We start from the raw sequence: 21,882 nt of genomic DNA on the forward strand, positions 1-21,882 counted from the left end.
CTGACTGTTCCGAAGTAGGGTGAGGAGAGAAGTCAGCTCAGAGCCACCAAAGAAATGGGTGTAAAAGCTGAGGGAGGAAGGAGAAAGCCGGGAAACTGGCTGAGAAGAAAACCAGATGGGGTGAAGTTGGCAGCACTGTTGCGAAGGGGGGAGGGGGAAGTTAGTTACCCAGAGTCCTGGCTCTGCCCCCCAATGGCGGGGTCTCTACGTCTTCACTTGTAAAATGGGGGTCATAGCACTTCGTAGGTTTGGGGCGAGGATAAGGAGAGACATGATTTATAGCATGCTTAGCATGCGTAAGACTTCAGCAAGCATAGCTGTTATTATCGGAGCTATTTTTACTTATTTTTTAAAGACTTATTTATTTTAGAGAGAGAGAGAGAGTACATGATCATGAACGGGGTAGGGGGCAGAGGAGGAGAGAGAATCCTCAAGCAGACATCCCCCTGAGCACAGAGCCCAATGTGGGGCTCAATCCCAGTACCCCGAGATCATGACTAGAGCCGAGATCAGGTGTCGGACGCTTTTTTTTTTTTTTGAAGATCTTATTTATTTTTTTATTTGACAGAGAGGGAGATCACAAGCAGGCAGAGAGGCAGGCAGAGAGAGAGAAGGAAGCAGGCTCCCTGCTGAGCAGAGAGCCCGATGCGGGGCTCGATCCCAGGACCCTGAGATCATGACCTGAGCCGAAGGCAGCGGCTTAACCCACTGAGCCACCCAGGCGCCCTCAAGTGTCGGACTCTTAACCGACTAAGCCACCCAGCCCTTCTGGAGCTATTTTTATACTCATTGTATCAGCTCAAATGCTTGTGAGACCGTCGTGGATAAGTGGGTACAGGATATGCCAAGGTAATTTTCGCAAGAGGAAATATGGGGGGGGGTGAAATGGTGACAAAAGTCACCACCTCCTAAGCTGCATGTCCTCAGTCTGCCTCTCTTCCCCATTCCATTGCTTCTGCCTCCATCCCTCGTTTGGACTGACGCATGGCCACGTCTCTGATCGCTGCCCCTTCTAGTTCACCTCACAGGCCACTAATCTGCCCTCTGATGCACAAATCTGATGGTGTCATAGCCCAGCTTTAAGCTGCCTGTAGGTAGGTCTGGCATGAGCCTGCCTTCTCCTCGCACCTTGTGTTCTAAACACATCAGGTCGCCCTACATTTCTCTCCTGGGTCTCACACTTGCTGATCCTCCCGGGGATCCTTCCACACGTTTGTGCAGCCTCCGTATCTGAGAGCACACAGCCCCTCTTGGAGGAAGGCTCCCTGAGCATCCCCCTGCACACCCAGAGCGAGTGCTTCTCCTCTCTGTTGTCTCGCAGCATCTGGGACTTCCATCGCAGAAGCACATTCATTTGCATTAAGATTTTCTATTAGTCTGTATCCCATGATAAATTGTGAAATAAGTTACTGTTCACAACCACGAAAGTGACAAATACTATCATTACCTGGATGGCTACTATCCTGTAGTCGTGAGGTTCCGTGATTTCGGTATGTTTCCTTTCATCTTCAGATGAAACAATGGGTGAATGGGTGTTGTTACTCCTCACCCCACCTCCACACTCCGGTTTTTAACTAATAAGTCAGTGTGACTCAGCAAGGTAAGCTGACTTGCCCAGAGTTGCAGAGTGTCAGAACTGAGACTGGTCCCTGGTCTCCTAGACCCCAAAGGCTCTGTTCTTTTGCCTGTATCTTGGGTCTTCAATGCTCCATGTACTAACTGACACGTAGCAGGTGTTTCATAAATGTTTACCGAGTGAGTACATGAACACACGATCATAAATAATAGAGTAAAAATGTTGACCCCATTATTACAAATTTAACCCAGAGAAATCCTTGAAACACAGAGAAAGCTAAAAGTCTTATTAGAAATGGTGGATTGAACATGTGTTGGTGTTCACACTTCCTGAACCCCCACTAAAGTGACACTAAATGGTAAAAAGGCACAAATTCTCAAGAATATAGAGAACGGGACAGGAGATAGGAGCAGATGGGTGGAGAGCAGACGAACGAGCAGACACTAACTTAGAACACCAGAAAGAGCGGGAACCCACGCCTGCAGAGTGAGTTGAAAGGTCTGGAACTAGAGGCTCCAGGTGCCTCTGAGGATGGGGTGTGAAAAACATCTGCAAACGTGCAGATTGGCGGAAAGTCCCCCAGGCTCCTCCCCTCTCCCGCAGCCAGGTGATGGCTCTGCCTCCGCCCTGACAGGTGAAGAGTAAGAGTGAGGCACCAGGGCCATAGAGTCTGTACATGGAAGGCCCCAGCCATGACCAGGTGCCCCAAGGAGACGGGAGAGAAACTGGGGAAACTGGCCGGCCTAGGAGGAAAATCCTGGAGACACTATCATTTGAGGGCCCTCTAACAGAGAGGCCAGAACCCACAGATGGACAGATCTGCCTGGGGCACCAGCTGGCTGTGCGTCTGCTTCTTAGCGCCCCGCCCTGCAGTGGGAGCAGACAACCAGGAGTCGCTGGCCATAGGAGGAAAGCCTTGAACATGAAAGACAGATCAAAGGCAAGCAGAAGAAAGGACGTGGAGGAAACACAGTGAAATGAGCCAAGTAAAGAAGTCCCGTAATGAGTGTCCTTGGGGACAAGAGAAGGCACACATCCGTGTGGCAAGAAGAGACTAAAATTGGAACATTCCGAGAACAGGAAGAGATTTTTGGAGCACAGATGAAGAAGGTTGATAGAGGGGTTCAAAGATAAAGTTGAGGATCTCTTCCAGAAAGTAGAATAAGTAGACAAAGGATGGAAAGTGGGGGAGAAATCAGAGGATCGGTCCTAAGAAATCTAAAATCCAAATAACAGTAGTTCTGGAAAGAGGTTAGAAAAGCGGAAGGGAAGAAATTATCCGACAGGTATCCCCTCGTTGGCCCATGAGCGTAGGGCCTGAAACTCCAGATTGAAAGAACTTCCAAATCCTAGCACAGGGAATGAGAAAGACCCGGTGGAGGAGCTTGATGACCTATTGGAACCCTGGCAAGAAAGCAAGGCCGCAAAGGTCGCAGGGCGCAAGGAGATGGATGGCACATGAGGGTCAGGTGTCAGAATGACCCCAGATGTCAACCGCAGACCGGAAGCTGGATGACAGGGGAGGAAGGCCTTCAAAATCCTGAGGTAAAAGTGGATTCTAACTCAGAATTCCGTCCCGGCCAAACTCACCCTAGTGTGAGGGTAAAATAAAGGCATTTTCAGACATGGAGAGTGGGTCTCAAAAATGGCTTTCTTTTTGTTTTTGGTTTTTTTCCCAATTCATTTTTCTCTCAAGAAGCTAGCAAAAGCCAGCTGGCCTCCATCAAAGAAAGGAAGGCAGCCAAGGAAGAGTGGCCACAGGGCCCAAGACGTAGGAAGGAGACGAGGGGCCTCGCAGGATGGAGGGCGGGCTCCCCAAATGGGGTGTCTCCAGGAGAACGCGAAACCAGTGATGGCCTGATGCCTTTGTGCAGAAACGCAGTGTTGCTCAGAGTTTGGAAATAAGCCAGCAGTTGTTATGCTCAGCTCATGAAGGAATGCCAAAAGTGATAACCTGAGGGAAATAAAGAGCTTAAAAAAAAAAAAGACTACGGTACATGACTTAGTTGTGACTAGTATTTACATAGTCCTATGAACACTGAAAATTAATGTAACCAGAAGTAGTGTTATAACAAGGTTGGAAAGAGTGGAGGAGGAACACCCAGGGAGAGAGTGAGTTCTGGGTGTGGGCGAGAGCCAACACACCACCTCCACAGTGGCAAATGCAGTAGGTGACACAGAAATTGGCGTGGAAGAGCCAGCAGGCCAAGCATGGCCTCCAGAAGTGTGGAGACAAATAGGGGATGACAGGGACCCTATCGACTTGAAAGTAGCTGTCTCTCAGAAGCAGGAATTGGGAACTTAGAAAGGCGAGGAGGCATTTCGTTAAACTCTGGACACACATGTGAGCAGAAGTGAAAGAAAATCAAGAAAGGGAAAAGCGAGATATGGGAAGAAACTCCCCCAGCATTGTTTCTGGTAGTAGACATTGGCCACAGACGCGTCCCACACCGGAGGCAGTGGCCACATGATGCTTGGGAGAGGATGTCCGAAGTCAGGTCAGACACAACATGGACTTCAAAGGCAGAGCCTACTACTTTCTAGATCTTTGAATACTTGGTTTCCTCGTTTGTAAATGGAGGAGGGGGTTGTTCCCAACAGTAAGAGTTGGGGCAAGTCAGATTATGTAATGTGTCCATAGAAGGTGTTGCATAGATGTTTGTTCCCTAAACTGTAGCTGATAAGCAGGACAGAATTGTGGGTGGTCATCTAGAACTTAGGACAATGACTGTGCAAATGAGAAAACATGAAGTAAGTGCGGGGGGAGGGGAGCAGAAGACAAAATTATGTATATTATTAGAATAACTATGTTAAATACTCCGTATTCAAATAGATACCAGTAAAAAGGAAACAAAAATGAAAATAGTTTCTTGAGGGTTGTGAGGATTTGGATGAATTTTATTTGATCTCTTCTAGCTTTTTCAGATTGATACAAAATCAAATCAAGAGGCCTCCGAACATACTTTTCAACCTTCATAGTTTTAAAAGTCGTGTGTGGTTCATTGCCAGTTACAAGTACAAGCAGTGACACCAGCCGCTCGCTGCCTTTTGAGTCTGTCCTTTGCGTGCAGAGAGAGAGAGAGAGAGAGAGAGACTGCTTTCGCAGAACTTTCTAGAACTTGCTAGAACTGTCTTGTTGTGAGGACAAGAATGAAGGTTTGGTGCCTGAGCTGTGGCAAGTCTTCACAAGGGTGGAGTGGGTGACTATTTGAGAAAATATTTTTCTGCCTTCTCATGCCATAGGCGAGGGCAGCCGTTTCAGCAGAGCTGAACCACAGCCGCCAACAGTGGCTTCTTTCAGCTCTTGGGAACCATGTTCCTCTCACGGAAAGCTCCAGAACAGCTGCATCATTTCCTTCTTTTTACTCTCAGCTCGGGGCTCAGCTTGCTCAAGAGGCAGCAGCTGTTTCCGGGAGGTTCCCCGAGCAGCAGAGTGTGTGACCTTGTTCTCTTCTGCTGTGTTGTCCTCGCCGTCGGTGGGTTCCCACGCGTTTCGGTGTAAAGTTATGCCTTCAACCAGTGTTCCCAGTTTTGCAGTTTTCCCATGCAAAAACAGCACTTACACACACATTCACACTTGCAGGCTGCCTTTCCTTTTATTGCACGGAGTAGCAGACTCTTCTCATACTGCTGTGCACCTCGCTATTACTGTTCATGAAATACCACTGTGGGACCTTTCCACACTAACGCCATGGACGTCTCTGCTGCTTGGGATTCCAGAGTGGGGAGCCCTTGGTTTCATCTATCTGCTCACGGAGGTTTCTCTTGTCTCTAACTGTTGACTTTCACACCGCTGTAATGTAATGGTGCATTTGCGTTATGCCCACGTGCCCATGTAGAATAAACTAGAAGCGTCTCTTGCCCCCCATGCTTTGCCAACAGAAGGGGGTCTCCTACTTTTTTATGTTTGCCAATCTGGTAGGTGAAAAATATTTTACTGATGTGATTCTTCTTTGTATTTCCTCTTATGAAAGAGGCCGTGTATCTTTTCAAGGTTTAAGAACTTTTTTTGTTTCCATTTCTCTTACCTGCCTATTGGGAGCCACCTCCCATTTTCCTGATGGTCACCGGGCTTTTTCCCATTCACCTGGGAGAGTTCTTTATGTGCTGGGGAAATGAGCCTTTTGTGGTATGACTTGCAAATATTTGTTCTCAGTTTGTCCTCTGTCTTTTGATTTTGCCCATGGTGGTTACCGTGCTGATTAAAAAAAAAAAAAAAGTTTTCATAGTCAAATCTTTTGATTGTTTCTTTTGGCTTTGGGGATTTCTGTTTTTCTCAGCAAGGCCTTCCTCATATGATTGTTTATTTTTTAGTTCCATCCTTTTGAAATGCTCAACCTCTCTGGAATGTATCCTGGTGCAAGGTGTGGCTCCAACTTAATTTTTTCATCGATGGCTACCCTTTACCCAACACCCTCTGTCGAACAATCCGTCTTTACCCCATTTACTGAAATGCCACCTTTCTCGCCTACTAAATTTCTTGGATGTATTTAGGCACATTTCCAGTCTGTTCCATTCTGTTGATAATCCTGAACATATACCATTCGCAGATTTGTAGTTTTTAAATATGTTTTGCTACAGGCAGCGAGAGTGCGGCTAATCCCCCCTCGCCACTCTGCTTTTTCAGGATTTCCTTGGCAGTTATAGCCCATTCAGTTTTTCATATGAACTTTAGAATGCTTGTTTGATTCCAAATATGTTTCTTTTTTACTGTGTATCTGTTAGACTTATAGATAATTCAGAGAGAATTAACACGTTTGCAGTGCTGAGTTTTCCAATGCTAGTTGATCTGTTCCAATCTCTCCAGAGCCCGAAGGAGCATTATACAATTTCCTTCTCACCTTCTCTTGACCGTGACCTCCCTGGGAACAGGAATGGAGTCAGGTTTTTCTTTTTCTTTCTTTCTTTTTTTTTTTTTTAAGATTTTATTTATTTATTTGACAGAGAGAGATAACAAGTAGGCAGAGAGGCAGACAGAGAGAGAGGAAGAAGCAGGCTCTCCACCGAGCAGAGAGCCCGATGTGGGGCTCGATCCCATGACCCCAGGATCTGACCTGAGCCGAAGGCAGAGGCCTTAACCCACGGAGCCACGCAGGTGCCCCTGGAGTCAGGTTTTTAATGTGGGTTTTTAGTAATGATATCAGTAATTACTGACAAAAGAAGCACATTTTTAAATTAAATCTTTTAAGAATACCTCTTTTTTCCAACATCACGATTACCCTTTTGTGAATTATTATCTGCACATGAAACAGAAGCAAGACACGTGTCTGATGTGGCATGCCAACATTTTAACTCTTACACGTCATTTCTCGATTCCCGGGTTTCTAAAGGGCATCCCAGGTGGATCTTCCAGTACCTTCACATTTACAGAGTCTGGGTGTCCTGCTCTGGGAATGGTAGCAAACGTGGTAGGACTTTTTGGCTTCCGTCTTCGGTCCTGCCCACACCAGTCACAGATTTTGAGGTGGCCTTGGGCTGAGAAGCGGACAAAAGGCAATTGTGGATTGGGCAAGGAGCAGCGGGTGACAGGGAGGGGTCCCTGTAGGGGAGACGGAGACAACACAGAAGTGTTCCGTGGGCTGTGCATCAGCACAGGTCCTGTTCAGTCAGCACGAGCTGGTTTTCCAAATCCATAATTTAGCAACAGGAAGGGTGAGGCCGAGAAGGAGTGGGTTCTGGGCAAAGTGTGGGTGAGCCGAGCAAGTTTGCCCTCCAGTTTCCTACTGGCCCTTGATGGGCCTAGCTCTTTCCTGGACGGAGCCTCCTAATAAGCTACCAGCCTATGGTAGCAGTGTTAAGACCAGGCTGAGACAGACAGGAAAGAGGATGGAGCTTTCACCTGGACAGGTGTGGCCAGTCCTAAAAGCTGTTGTTGGAGCAGAAACATAGTGAGATCAGATGCATTTAGTGCGTGAGTACAATTCTGAGGATTTGTAACTGCTTTTCTTTGAACTTGAAAACTGTATTTATTTTTCCTTGAAGCAAAAGAATGTGGTTTCTTTTTAAGTGGCTTTATTGTCACTCCTGTGCCTCTCTAACAGTCCCATTTTTATAGCTCGCACAGGATACAGGGTGGGTCACTGTGGCCTGGTCGCCTCTGTCCCACTATTTAGAAACCAGTTCCAGGAACAGGAGATGGTTTCTCTCTAGTTTGCTCAGGCCACTTTTGGTCATTTCAGGCAGAAACAAACCATCTCTGCACTGGAATTTTCCTGGGCTTCATCCTGCAATTCAGGAATAGAACATCGAGTAAAGGCAGTGAAAATGTAATGTGTGACAGCTGTGAAGAAGTATTTGCCTCCAGTGGGGGAAAAGGCTGTGTGCAAAGCAGATTTCTGATGAGCCTATTAATGGGTGTTTGGGAAGCTGAATATGCCACTTGCCACTTTGAGATGAAAGGCTCGAAGCAAATGACAAAGTCCTTTCCCTGCCTCCCCAGCAGGACTGGATGGGGTTGGGGGGTGCATGGTCTGTTCATGTCTGGAGAAGGCTGAGACCCGGTGGGGTGGGTTCACACAGATCTGCTGGCTTCCAGGCAGCCAAGCTGGGTGAGGGGGGAAAGGCCACAGATGGGAGGGAACCATAGGGGTTCGTGGGGGGAGCAGCAGGAGGTCCTGGGCTCAAGGCCTATGGAGGGGAAGGATCCAGGATAAGTATCTATAAACCTCTGACCTCTCAAGGGTTCTACACCTTTCCTGCTTTCTTACCTCCCCTGTGGGCACACAAACATGTACACAGACACACACACACACACACACACACACACACAGAGGAAGTCCTGGACCTCAGTTTTTGAACTGGGGCTGCCACAAAGCTTTGCTTCCTGTGTGCACACCCTCCACCACCGCCCCCAGCACTGATCCTTGTCCTAATTAATTTATTCTCCCGCATTAATGTAGGATAAAATGCTTCCCCAAATCAGAGACCCCTCGCCTTTCCACAGCTCCCCACGTCCTCTCTCCTGGGTCTCATTACCTTTGAGGAAAGGTTCAGAATGATTTTACTAACATTCTGGCCTTGTATTAGAAATAATCAAACATGAATATTCAAAGTAGTTACCCTCCAAGTGGATCTCCTGCACAGAAAATCTTAGTATTAGGGAGCCGTTTACAATTGTGAAAAATATGTAAAATCAAAGAAATGGTTTTTTGTTTAATGTATGCGAAGAAAACCTTAGAGAAGTTCCAACAAATTCAGTTCTCCATTCAGAAGAACATGAGTTAATGCAACAGTCAGACAAATGATCAGATAGGAAAAACCAGATGCAAAGATGTCTGTTACGTTAGCCTCTGGTTGAGGGAGTTGATGTGTCTTGACTGGGACCTGGGGAGAAAGGCTCTGACCTGAAGCTAGACACCTGTCCCCCAGTCCTGACCTTGTGACGCAAGGCAAGTCAGGGCTCAGTTTCCCTCATCTGTACAATGGGGGTGATGTCCTCACTCAGAGCTGTTGTGCAGACTCGGTGAGAGACGGGACTAGTTCAGTCTTGGACACAGAGGCTGGATGCTCAGAAATGTCCCTGCTGTCTGGGGACCTTAGATTCCCTGTCTTAAATCAGTTGGCTATAACAGAATGCCATAAAATTGGTAACTTAATCAACACATAGTTATTTTTTGCTGCTGTCAAAAGCTGGCGGGCCCAAGAGCAGGTGCCGGCGGATTCGGTGTCTGGTGAGAGTCATCTTCCTGATTTGCAGACGGCCACCTTCTCCCTGTGGCTTCACACGGCCGAGAGGCAGAGCTCTGGTCTCACCATCTTCGTACAGGGACATGAGTCTCATCTTGGGGTTCTACTCTCATGACCTCGTCTACGCCTGCTCCCCTCCCAGAGGTGTCGCCTCGACATACTGTGACATCGCAGGGCAGGGCGTCGACACGTGAAGGTTGAGGGGCACAGACAGCCAGTGCTCAACACTCACCGTCATGCGCAGAGTTAAACGGGTACTTCTCAGCCATGCGACTACGCCTCCCCGTCCGATCACCCCCTTCTGCCTTTCGGACCCCCGTGCCCACTCCTCTCTGTGACAGTGGCTGTCTGTATATTTCTCACATGCTTCTACCCCCAGATTGTGAACCCTAAAGGGCAGGCGCTATGTCTTATTAATCTCTGAATTCAGTTAACTCAGTCTCGAAGAGCCAAAAGAACATATGGGCCAAGGCAGGCTGTCCCGATAACGGGTCTTTGGTTTGGTCCCAGACGCCAGCCTCGAGGCCTTTCTGGGCCATGTTGTCATTCTCAAAACAAATTTCTTGGTCAGAGTAAAGGTCATCTTTCTGCTCAGAGGACAGATACCTTTCTTGAAATGGAAAATTTGTTTATCTGCACGTGTGCTCTGAGCAGAGTGGAGGGGCTCTTGAGATGGGCATTCGCTGTGGCGACTGAGGAAGGGTCCTGCGCGCACGTTTTCTGAACAGTCCCCACACCTGCCTTGCTCCCTGGCTGGTACTGGGCACAAAGCCAGCCAAGGACACGAGCAGCCATCCCAAAGCGAGGTTCCCAGGACAGTGTAACTCCTCTGCTTTTTGCCCTGTCACTAAAGTGTCCCTTTGGTCTGGGTTTGCAAAAGGAGAGGGATGCATGAGGGGCAGAGTACAAAATGGCGGCCCCGTGTCTGCAGAGTGAGCAGCCTACACAGGGAACAAAGTCAAGACCTGTGGACGAGTGAGGCTTCCAGCCAAGTGCTGTGTTAACGACTGCTAACAATTTAAAGTCACAAATGCTTGAGAAGAGGGCCACTCATTTTGTCAGGTGACCTTTTAAACCTCGGCAGTAAGTTCTAGATGGATAGCCAAGGTGGCTGTGGACGCCCCGTGGAATCATGCGGATAGATTGCTCCGTGCTGAGTTCCTTCTTCTGCCCAATACCCTTGAATTTAGGCAGGTGTAAATTAAAGAGGAGTGCCTTAGTACTTTTTTCTTTTTAACATTACAGTAGTCCCCTGATTTTCTTTCTAGTACATAGTGGAGTTGCATCCCATGTACTTTTCATATATGCAGATTCAACTCTGTACACCAAGGAGGGGAGAAGCGTGTGCGCGCGCACACACACGTGCCCACTCTCCTACACGACTGCATTCGTGCCAGGCCCTCAGCATGCCTCACCACTCAGCTAAGCCTGAGGCCCCATCAGCCTGTGTGCCTCTGTGTGAGAGGGAACATTTTGCTGCCTCCTTGCATTTAAAGACGTGGTTCTTTGTTCCACGGCACGGCCCTCACCTCCAGCCCCCCATGCCATCTGTGCCTAGTGCAGCCCAGCCACCTGCCCAGCCCTGTGGGGAGAGCCTCCTGAGCCCACTCACGGAGATAGTGTGTTCCTTTTTCAGGGAGATTTGACGCTAGTTGATAGTTTTGCCTTTTAACTGGAGGACCAAGCTGTGGGTGAAATGTGACCACGCCACACCACACTATCGTGGAGGATGGGGACACTCCTGAATGGTCCCCTTCACCGTGACCGTTTGTTGTCCTGTTCTTGCAGGAGCCCCAGAACTTGGTCCGAGTGTTTGTCCTTTCTCCTGTTTATTGTCAGCTTCTGGCTTAGAAACCTGGTTCATTGTTTCTCAATAAGCAGATCTATATTGAGAATAAATACCAGCGCTCGGGGCGCCTGGGTGGCTCAGTCAGTTGAGCGTCCGACTTTTGGTTTTGGCTCAGGTCATGATCTTGGGGTCCTGGGATCGAGGCCCTTGTCGGGCTCCACGCTCAGCACAGAGCCTGCTTGTCTCTCTCCTTCTCCCTCTCCTCCTCCCCTTGCTCTCTCTCTCTCTTTCTCTCAAATAAATAAAATCTAAAACAACAAATACACAAAACAGGTCTTTCCATGTTGTTGAAAAGCCCCTGGCTGGCAGTGGCCTTAAAAATGGACAACACCAAAATGTGTGTATGTTAATTGGATATATTTTTAAAGCCAGAGGCTGGCTGTTGACTACTGAAGATACAAGTGGTCCCATTTGCATTGGTTCTGGAAAACTCCAGTATTTTTAAAGGATGACTAATGGAATCACAAGAGCCTCTATAATGACAACATCTACTCGTCCTCCTTGTGTCTGTCTTACCATCCAAGCAAACACGGTGGGCACAGTGGACAAGGACCCGGTAAAGTCTTAATTCTGCCCTTGGTAAGCATAGTGACCGGGGCCACGCCATTAACCCTCTGGTCTCTGGGTTCCCGTGGTAAAATGAGGCTAACAACATCTGCCATTTCATAAACTTTAACCAAAGGCAAATAAGATCATAGACAAAAAGAACTTTGAAAAATTGTGAAGTGTTACAGATAAAGAAAATGGGAGTTTAATTTATCACACTCCATGTTCAAAGAAGGAGATCAATATATTCGTGGTGCTAGAACTTCAATTACTACCTCAAACGTCCCTGACTTCCTCTGTTCAAGGGCCTGAGGGAACGTCCTTGACGTGCCCCCCGTCCCTGAGGGAGAGGTCCGCGTTTCACTACAGGCGAGGTTTCTGAGCTGTAGTAAGATTCCAGTGGCCTTGGCCTTGGCCTGTATCTCAGTCATGCAGATAATTAGAGCATGGTTACTCTTCCCTTGCATTCCCTTCGTCTCCGGGAAACCAGGAGCCCCCTTGTTTCCTTCTTAATAGAGTAAAAGCAGGACTCCTCAGGTGACCTCCCTGGAGATCCACAGCAAGTGGCGTGCCCAGCCACCCCTCCACAGACCCCGAGGGGCCCTGCATTATAGACCTTCCCCCCATCCAGCTCCTTACTCTTCAGCTCGTACCATCTTCTTTGTTGGTCCCGTGTCTCTTGCCTTCATTGGCCTGGGAAGGAGGAACAGGCAGGAAGAGAGTGTGAGCTGATTTCCAACCACCTGCACTCCCACCAGGAGAAGTCAGGAGGGGCTGAAACCAAGGACATTTAAAATACAAATATTTTCATCAAAGTTAGGCTAACATTAAATCGTTTCAGAGAATATTTTCTGGAGCAAATCCTACTGAGATATTTTGATTCTGTGATGATTTTTTTAATATGATGTAGTTAAATTTTATCTTCATCAGGTTTGTTTTCCATTTAAATTTTTCTACAAAGCTTGGAATCAGGATTTTGTCCGTATTATAGGTTACGGTCTGTAGCTTCTGCTGTAGCAAGTTCTCACATGCTGTTATTTCCAAGTCCCATTCTCTGGGTTAAATTTTGCAAGTCTAAATGCTTTTATGGAAACTGGACTCTAAGATTTTTTTTGAAGATTGGATTCTTTTGTCAAATTTTAGACAGTACTAAATTATACCACATGCAGTTGACTGTCGCCGATTTTATTCTGATTCGATCCCTTCTACCGATAATAGCCATTGTGAATTGAAGTGAATAAGACTGGCTATATGTATTTATTAATCAAAAAATTCATTTTTAAAATTGTGGTAAATATTAAAAGTAGAGATGGAAGTAGAGACAGAGTAGAAGGAAATGGCCTCAAGTCAAAATAGTAGGGGTGTTTGGGGCGGCTTAGTCGGTGAAGCATCTGCCTTTGGCTCAGGTCATGATCCCAGAGTCCTGGGATCGAGCCCCACATCAGGCCCTCTGCTCAGTGGGGAGCCTGCTTCCTCCTCTCACCCCCCGCTCATGCTCTCTCTCTAATAAATAAATAAAATCTTTAAAAAAAAAATAGAGGGATGTTCAATATCGCTAGGAAGGCTATAACAATTAAAAAAAAAAAAGAAAAGTAACAAAGGTTGGTGAGGATGTGGAAAGCTTAGAACCCTCGTGTCTTGCTGGTGGCAATGTAAACTTGTACAGCCACTACGGAAAAAAGTTTGAAGGTTGCACAAAAAGTTAAGCATAGAATGACCATATGATCCAGAAATTCTTCTGCTCCTAAATATACCCTAACGAACTGAAAACAGGAGTTCAAAGAAAACTTGTAAAGCCAACAACAGCCAACAGGTGGCGACAGCCCGGTGTCCGTCAGGTAAGGGACGGCTATAGAAAATGTGGTCCGTATATGCCTACGATGAAATATTATTCGGTCGTAGAAAGGAATGAAGTACTTATCCAGGTTACCACATGAGTGAACCTCAAAAACTTTGCGCTAAGTGAAAAATCACAAGATAAAAAGTGACATACTCAACAATTCCATTTATGTAAAATATCCATTATATGTAATTCCACAGAAGAAGAAAACAGGTGAGTGGTTGCCAGGGTCAGGAGGGAGGAGAGAACGAGGAGTAACAGCTTAACACATACAAGGTCTCCTGTGGGAGCGAAGAAATGTTCTGGAACCAGACAGAGGCGATGATCGCGCGGTATTGTGAATGTACCAAATGCCAGGGAACCGGGCGCTTTCGAAAGGTTAATTTCATGGTATGTGAATTTTACCTCAAAAAAATAGTGGGGCAAAGTCATGGGTTGCATGAGATGTGCTACTTTAAGACCAGTAAAGATCATTGACCAGGAGTCATAAAGACTCTACTTTTCTAGATTTCTCCTTTAAAGAAAACAGCACAAACTCTTGGATGGGATCAAGTCTGCTTTCAGAAAGATGAGTGGGCGAGAAAAAAGACCACTGGAACCAGCGAGCCGCCTGTTTCTAATCTACAGCGCGTTACAGCAAGTTCTTCAAAGTAAATACATTTGGGAATTATGGGAAATGCTGAGTTGGGACCAACATTGGGAACAAGGACAGAAAGAAGAGACTTTGGAGAAATTAGATGGGAACATGCCGGTTTGAAGAAGGCTCTGGGATATCAGGGGCACTGAAGCAGCCTCTTAAAGCAAAGATGGACCCAGCCTCAGACCTGTGGGGAACATATGTCGTTTTCTGGCTGCCCCGCATCCTTTCTTTTTCTCCAAGGGGACACAGATTTCCTCTCGGGGAAGTCTTCTCCCATTGCACGCAGGAAATAAATCAGGGTGCTCTGCCCCCCCAAATTCCCTCCTTTGAGACACCCCACTCCTGGGGCATTGCCTCCTGGAGGTGCTGCAGACTGTGTAGACAGCACATTCATACAGCAGCCCCACTTTCTTTCCTCGATCCTACCTCCTTCAAGCCTGGTCCTCTAGCCTCTTGTCTACTTGGGGAGCACCCCAGCACTGTACCTTCTTAAATTCACTGGGGTTGGATTGTGTTACATTAATCCTAGCATCTTGTCTGAAACAAACATAAAATTTTAGCCGAGGAGGAGCTGCTGCTGGGCTTCTGGCTCATTGAAAGGGACCTGCGTGCAGGGAATGGGGGGGGGGGCACAGTCTCAGATGACATAGTGTGCCAGCTCTGTGCCAGTTTCCTGGAGGGCAGCTGGAGAGAATCCGAGGGAATGACAGCTAGGTCTGCATCCGATTGCTATAAAGTAGTTTGACGTCAACCAAAGAACCCAGGTCCTATAAGAAACAATTGATTGGTCACTCACAGATTGAGGGCAAAGATAAGCATTAGTCAACTTTTTTTTTTTTTTTTTTGCCCCAGCTCTTTTGTAAACAGCCCAACAGCCATCTGTCCTTGCTGATGTGAACTCCATCTGCCCAAACGCAGTGTGTATGTGTATATGGAGGGCCACAGACGGGGGGTTCCCGATTTTCCCTTGTGGGCTTTCCCATTGGGTGATTCTGTTAGTATAGCCTGGTGTTGTGTAGATAGGTTCACACACTGGCCTCTCTATTTTGTTGTGGTTTAGCTTCTTTTTTAATAACATCCGTTTATTTACAACAAGCATTTATTACTCACTGGCCACAGCACAACATTGGACAGACTAGCATATGTGTTAGCACAGAAGACATTGCCTCTGCTTTCAGGGAGCTAGGAGTAAAATGCACCCAGATGCTCACTCTAAGAATAGCTTTTTTAAAAATGTAGAAATGCATGCTAATTAGTGTAGTAAAAACCGAGTATTGCAACGTGAAGCAGGCTATAAAGTTTTACCGTAGGACATAAATGCTTGAGTTATAGAGAGATACAGTATGTTTTTTTAATGGGACAAGTAAAAATTGTAAAGATGTCTGATTTCCCCAAGATGGGTTAACAATAAGAAATCCCAAAATTTTCATGTAAAATCCCAAATTTTCATGCTAATCCTGTAATTCACCTGGAAATCAAAATGCCGAACATCTGCCAAGAAAATTTTGGAAAGGAAAAGTGAAAGCCCGCACTAGCAACTCTCAAAATAGTCCCTAAAGCTATGTTCATTAAGACAGAGTCATACTGGCACAAGAATAGACACATAGATCAATGAATCAGAAAAGAAAATATAGAAAAATATCTAAATGTTTCATTGGGAACTTGGTATATGTTAAAGACGACAGTTAAAATCAGTAGGGAAAGGATGAACCATTTATAGTATAAAGTTAATTAGCTAACTGTCAGGGAAAAATGAATTAGATCTTTACTTTGCGTCATTTACAAAAATAAGTAGATTTAAGGGTAATACATTTTTTAAAAACTATAGGCATAATAGAAGGAAATACTGAGGAATGGATTTAAAGTCATGTGCTCAAATAGCTCTTTTTAAAACAAGATGTAAACCACAAAGGTTTTAATAGAAAAACCTAACAAATTTGGGGCACCAGGCTGGTTCAGTTGGAGGAGTGTGCGGCTCTTGATCTCAGGGTCATGAGTTCGAGCCCCATGCTGGGTGGAGATTACTTAAAAAAAATTTTTTTTTTTAAAGAAAAGAAAAGTAACAAATTTAACCACAAAATATGAAAGTTATGTAAGATAAAATTAAAATATGCGACAAACTAGGAGAAAGCCTTTACAACATATAATAGAAAATGACACGGTGTCGGGGTGATAAGAACAGCACCTGGGAATCAATTGGAAAAAGAGAAAAAAAACAACTGGAAAATGGACGAAGGGTACAAACCGTTGACATAAGAGAAACAGGAATGACTGGGAAATCTATGAATCAGAAAGATGCCAATTCAAATAAGAAACGTGTTTTCCATAAACAATAAATTCTGGTACACTGAAAATAAATTTAAAAAATAAATTTAAAAAATAAATTAATTAAAAAAAAACAAAACATGTTATCCACGGATTGAGTCCATCTTAAGAAACACGTACCGAAGTTAAATACCCATTTTTTGCCCGTCAAGATGGCCAAAATGTGAAAGATTGACAGTGCTAATTATTGATGAGGGTGAGGAAGACAGGTACTTCCGTGCAAAATTTGCAAATGTAAATTGGGTCCATCTGTCTTGGAAGACGGTTTGGTGGTGCTTGGAATTTAAAACACACACCGGGCTCCATTCTGTGTCTCCAGCCCCCTCGGGGCTGCCTCTCCTCATGGGGTAGTCAGATCCTGGCTGCCTCAGAGCAGGGCACCAGGCTTCCAAGGAGGTCAAGGCAGAAGCTGCCAGGCTTCTCTCTGAAGGGCCAGAGTAAAGCAGATTCCTCCATGGACACTTTGTAGCATTTCTTAAGTGCTTATATGTTTATATAAATATCAAAAGATCCCACTTTTTTAAAAAAAGATTTTATTCATTTGACAGAGAAAGAGATCACAAGTAAGCAGAGAGAGAGGGCGGGGGTTGGGGGGAAGCAGGCTCCCCACTGAGCAGAGAGCTCAATGCGGGGCTCGATCCCAGGACCCTGAGATCATGACCTGAGCCGAAGGCAGAGGCTTTAACCCACTGAGCCACCCAGGCGCCCCGATTCCGCTGTTTTGATCCATGCTTCCTCCTTGACCCAAACTACGTAACTAGTTACACCCATTCTGGTTTGCATAAATCATGCAAACAAATGAAAACACACAACAACACTTCACCACGGTGTCTGCGGTCTAAAAATCCGAGTTGGTAAACGCCCGTGTGGTAGTGGTGTGATGCGCATTGAAAACAGCGTTTTATCAGAAGGTGGTATTGTCATTAAATTAACGATTGTGAAACGCCCACTGTGCACAACTGACGGTGCACACTGTTTCACGCTGAAGTGAGAAAGTCCTCCAGCGATCCTGAGGCAGTCGCTTTTTCCCACGCGCACACGTGCACACACATGGACACCCGCACACGTACACACGCGCATACTCCGGATTTTCTCTGAGAATGCCGCTGGGTAGCCTGGAAAGAGGACAGGAACCAAACACCAATTATGCTACAGCCCAACTCACATTATTAGGGCGCATGTTTCTTCCGTGCCTGCTCTGTGGGTCCGCTCCCAGTTCACCCAGTAGTCCTCCCTTCGTGCTCGGCGTGTGGGGCGCCCTGGGGAGACACACAAAGCTGGACAAGCCTGGCTCCTGCCGCTGGTGGGGAAGAATGTGCTAGAAAAGAGCCCTCATGTCGATCAGGCCCCCTGGGTGCCAGGACGGAGCTGTGCACGGGGTGCTTTGCCGGGGGGCACAGAGAAGGGGCAGCTCCCCCAGCAGCCTGATTGGAAGTGAGTCTTGAAAGACAGATAGTAGCTGCGGAACAGAAAAATTGGGTGTGCAGGGAGAAAAGGGGAATATTCCAGGCAGAAGCAACAGCTTGAGCAAAGGCTCTTGGGATAAAAATAGCACAGCGGGCCGCACGCCTCTTCCGAGTGGAGACAGGCCAGTGGCTCCGGCTTATCCGAACTTACACAGAAAGATGTAAGCGGGCAGGGCATGGCGGGCCTCCTAGGGCAACTTAGGACCCACGCAGTGGAGGGGGACAGCCGGGCGCACTGGTTGGTTTTCCCTCCATTGGCAGGTGGAGGCCAGAGTAAGTGGACGAGAGTAGGGGATAGAGGCCACCTCAGAGAGGTGACATGACCCCGAATCAGGGGACAGCATCAGGATGACCACACGTGCCATCATTATATGGGAAGCCTGGGACCACGAAGAAAAGATTTTATTTTATTCTTTTGTCATTTTCTGAAATTCTCTTGTATTCTGAACAAGATCAGGAGATACGCATATGAAATTTAGTTCATATTTCTATTGTCCTGTTTAACCTCAGCACATTTCTGTTTTTCATTTATTCTATAAACAAAATTATCTCTGAATTTTCCTCTGGGTGCAACCAGGAATTTGGTTTCTTGGATCACTTCCCTCCCCGTATTTGTAATTTATCGTCTGAAACCCTTTATAAACGCTGTAGCTAAATCTTGTGCAATACTGAGCTGTCCAGCTGATGTGATCTTTATAGGCTTGCTTTTTGTTGCTGTCATAATCCACTCATATCTTATAAACGCTTCTATCTGCTTCCCGAATGCCATGGCCTCGGCCCTGAGATTTGCACCTTGGTGTCACGCTGGCAAATGTCCTAAGGTTTTAAAATAATCTTTCCCCTCCTACCTACCAGCACAGAGGAAGTTTGTTCTGGAACTGGCTGGCTTAAGGCGATACCTTCACTTCTCTTAAGTTTGTGGAGACTTAATAAATTAGTTTTTAAAAAAAAGAAAAAAGAAAAAAGTAAGTCTGGTTTAATTTAAGGAGGGTTTTTAGGATCAACAGGTATGATGGAAATGATAGGCAAGAATTGGGAAATGGGTTAAAGTGAGCTCTTAAGAAATTGCTCACCACAGAGCACCAGGGTGGCTCAGTCACTTAAGCTTCCGACTCTTGGTTTCAGCTCAGGTCACCATCTCAGGGTCCTGGGATCGAGCCCCACGTCGGGCTGCCCACTCAGCAGGGAATCTGCTTTTTCCCTCTCCGTCTGTCCCTCCCCCTGCTTGTGTACTTTCTCTCTTAAAATAAATCTTTAAGAAACTAAGTGCTCACCACTGTGATATAATACAGAGATGAAGGATGGATGTCATTACCATGTTTCATGTTCTGTGACTCTAGTTTACACAGAACCCAGATCTTGGCCAACCACCAGGCCTGGGCTTAAGGCTGGGCAAGAGAAATCAGTGGCAGTTTCAGGAAATGGGACCATCCCACGCCAGGGCTGCAAACTATAATCATTTCTTAGTTGTAACAGAGTACCCTGTTTTCCCAGTGATTAACTAGTTGGGGATTTTAGCGTTTACTCCCAGGGACCAGGGTCACTTTGTGTTTTCACGAAGGACAATGGTTAGGGTGGTGTCATGGCTTGCTTGGGCTAACAAGCCTTTATCTTTCACTTAACCTGACAAATATTTACACTGCTCTGCCCTTCCAGCACATTCTCTGGAGCATACAGTGTACCCCCTGACAGCTGCACAAGGGGCTCATAGACTCTTGGGAGAGCAGTGGGTGTGGTTAACGGGGTACCCATGATAACTGGGGCCGGTCTTGTTGGGGGAAGGCAAAGAAGTGAGCATTTACTGAGTGTAGGCCGTGTGCTAGATACTTTATATACGTTAGCTCATCTGATAATGAGGCTAGCTCTGCCAGGTAGCATGTGTTCAAAACGTATTAGTTGCTTTGCTTTTTCATCTGCGTTACAGAAATAACTCGTATCGAATTACTTAACACTGTAAATTTGAAATCCTGTCTGTGTAAACATGTGCCAGTGATTTCTAAAGCCGATCTGACACAGGATGTATTAGTAAGTGGGGAAAGGGCGCCAATCCTGGCATGGATATAAAGTACAGAAAATCCCATATTCACGCTTCCTCTACAGAACTTGTCAGGAAAAGAACTTAAATAGGTTGAAAGACGTTTGCTCGAAGTTCTTTCCATGCGCTGTTCAAGGAGCGTGGCAGAAATTGAGCTCTCCTCCTCTGCTTTCTTAGATACATTCCACCGTTGATCTGGGGGAAAAGTGGACACATCCAGACGGCCTTGTACGGGAAGATGGGAAGGGTGAGGTCGCCACACCCCTACGGGCACCGCAAGTTCATCACCATGTCCGACGGAGCCACCTCGACCTTCGACCTCTTCGAGCCCTTGGCGGAGCACTGTGTTGGAGGTGAGCTAGCGCAGGTCTGCGATGGGGCCATTGCCCGGAATGGGAACACTGGGCAGGGAGGGAGCACGGTGTACGCGCTCGTCCCGCCAACTCAGCATCACGCCGGGGGCTAGGAGGAAGCCCACCGCGGTTCATCACCCAGGGGCAGCCCGCAAGGGTTCGTGCTATCATGTGCTTGCTGGATACCACGTTGGGCCCCTCAGACAGCAATGCTGGACGTGGTTGTTAGTCCCCCCATGAGATACAGAAGCTCGGTGTAAGGGGCTGTGGGAGAGCGTGGAGCCCAGGCCCCGTCAGGACCAGGCCTGTGGTTTGATGACAACAATAGAAGCCAGACTCTTCTAAGAGCTTTGTAGGCCCTGTTCTTTCAGTTAAGCCTTGTAGCAACCCCAAGAGGTGGGGGTGCCTTATTGTCCTGACTCTACTGATGAGAGAAACTAAAGCTCAGAGACGCGGCATAGGCCGGTCTGGTTTGTTGGGTAACAGCAGATGGCGGAGGCTCGCAGGCACCCTCTCTGTAGGTTGCCGTGGACAAAAAGACACATTTGGGTCCATCTACACAGGACTCTGGGATACCTGTCTGTCAGAAACCTCTCGATCACTGCCGCTGCTGGAAGCCAGCGTTGCTCTGTGCGACCTGCCTAGTAAGCAGCCGTTACAAAAGCTTCGCGGGAGGACTCACGAGTGAGTGGAGTTAGGACTCCAGCTGCCTCCCACTGCCCCTTCTAGAAGAGGACGTGTCTTCTCAGTTCCATAGTATGCAAGGCACCTAGGTCTGAGGGGGGTTTTGTGCTTTTTTATTTTGTAAAGATTTTATCTGTTTATTCAGAGAGAGCGAGCTTGCGTGCACAAGTGGTAGGGGGAGGGGCAGCGGAAGAGAGAGAATCCCATGGAGACTCCCCACGGGGCATGGAGCCCGACGAGGGGCTCGATCTTACAACCCTGAGACCGTGACCTGAGCCGAAATCAAGAGTCAGATGCCCAACCAACTGATCCACCCACGCGCCCCAAGGCACCTTGGTTTTTCTAGGATCTCGGTAACTACTTGGGAGGAAGTTCCAGTAAACCTCTTGTACCTTTCAGTTCTTTACGGTAACCAGCGCTGTTGACAAGCTGGCGCCGAAGGTTTAGAGGGTGTTCCCTTTGCCTGTTACACTCGGCCCCAGACCCCTCCATGGCCGCCTCCTCCCTATAACTCGGGTCTCAACTCAGCTGTCACCTCCTCAGAGGGACAGCCCCTGCCTCCCCTCGCTAATGTTCCCTTCCCAGTCAATCCATCACACCTTCCTGTTTCCATCCTTCAGAGTACCACTCGCTCAGGACGTAATTCGTGGTCCTGAGAGATCTCCGTCTATCAAATAAATAAATAAAATCTTTAAAAAAAAAGAAAATTCAAAAGGTACCTTTAAGATATACAGAGCAAGTATACATCTCTCTTCTACTCCTACTGCCCACCCACACTCCTCCCCAGTGGCACCCACTGTTAGGTTTCTCACTACGATTCCAGGGCTAGTGGATGCATTTCTAAACATAGATGTCTTCTTCCCCTCCATGCAGATGGCAGCG

The 21,882-nt window shown here is 46.9% G+C and overlaps 1 protein-coding gene across 1 annotated transcript in view; it reads left to right on the plus strand.

The window, feature by feature from the left end:
- The window catches only part of ABHD2 (abhydrolase domain containing 2, acylglycerol lipase), a 99,457-nt gene that overhangs the window by 39,686 nt on the left and 37,889 nt on the right, over positions 1 to 21,882 (plus strand). Inside the window, exon 4 of the mRNA XM_044231690.1 lies at positions 20,141 to 20,316. Coding sequence (XP_044087625.1) covers positions 20,141 to 20,316 — 176 coding nt within the window. The remainder of the gene's footprint in view (positions 1 to 20,140; positions 20,317 to 21,882) is intronic.

This window comes from Neovison vison, chromosome 13 (assembly GCF_020171115.1).
Source record: "Neovison vison isolate M4711 chromosome 13, ASM_NN_V1, whole genome shotgun sequence".
Lineage (NCBI taxonomy): Eukaryota > Metazoa > Chordata > Mammalia > Carnivora > Mustelidae > Neogale > Neogale vison.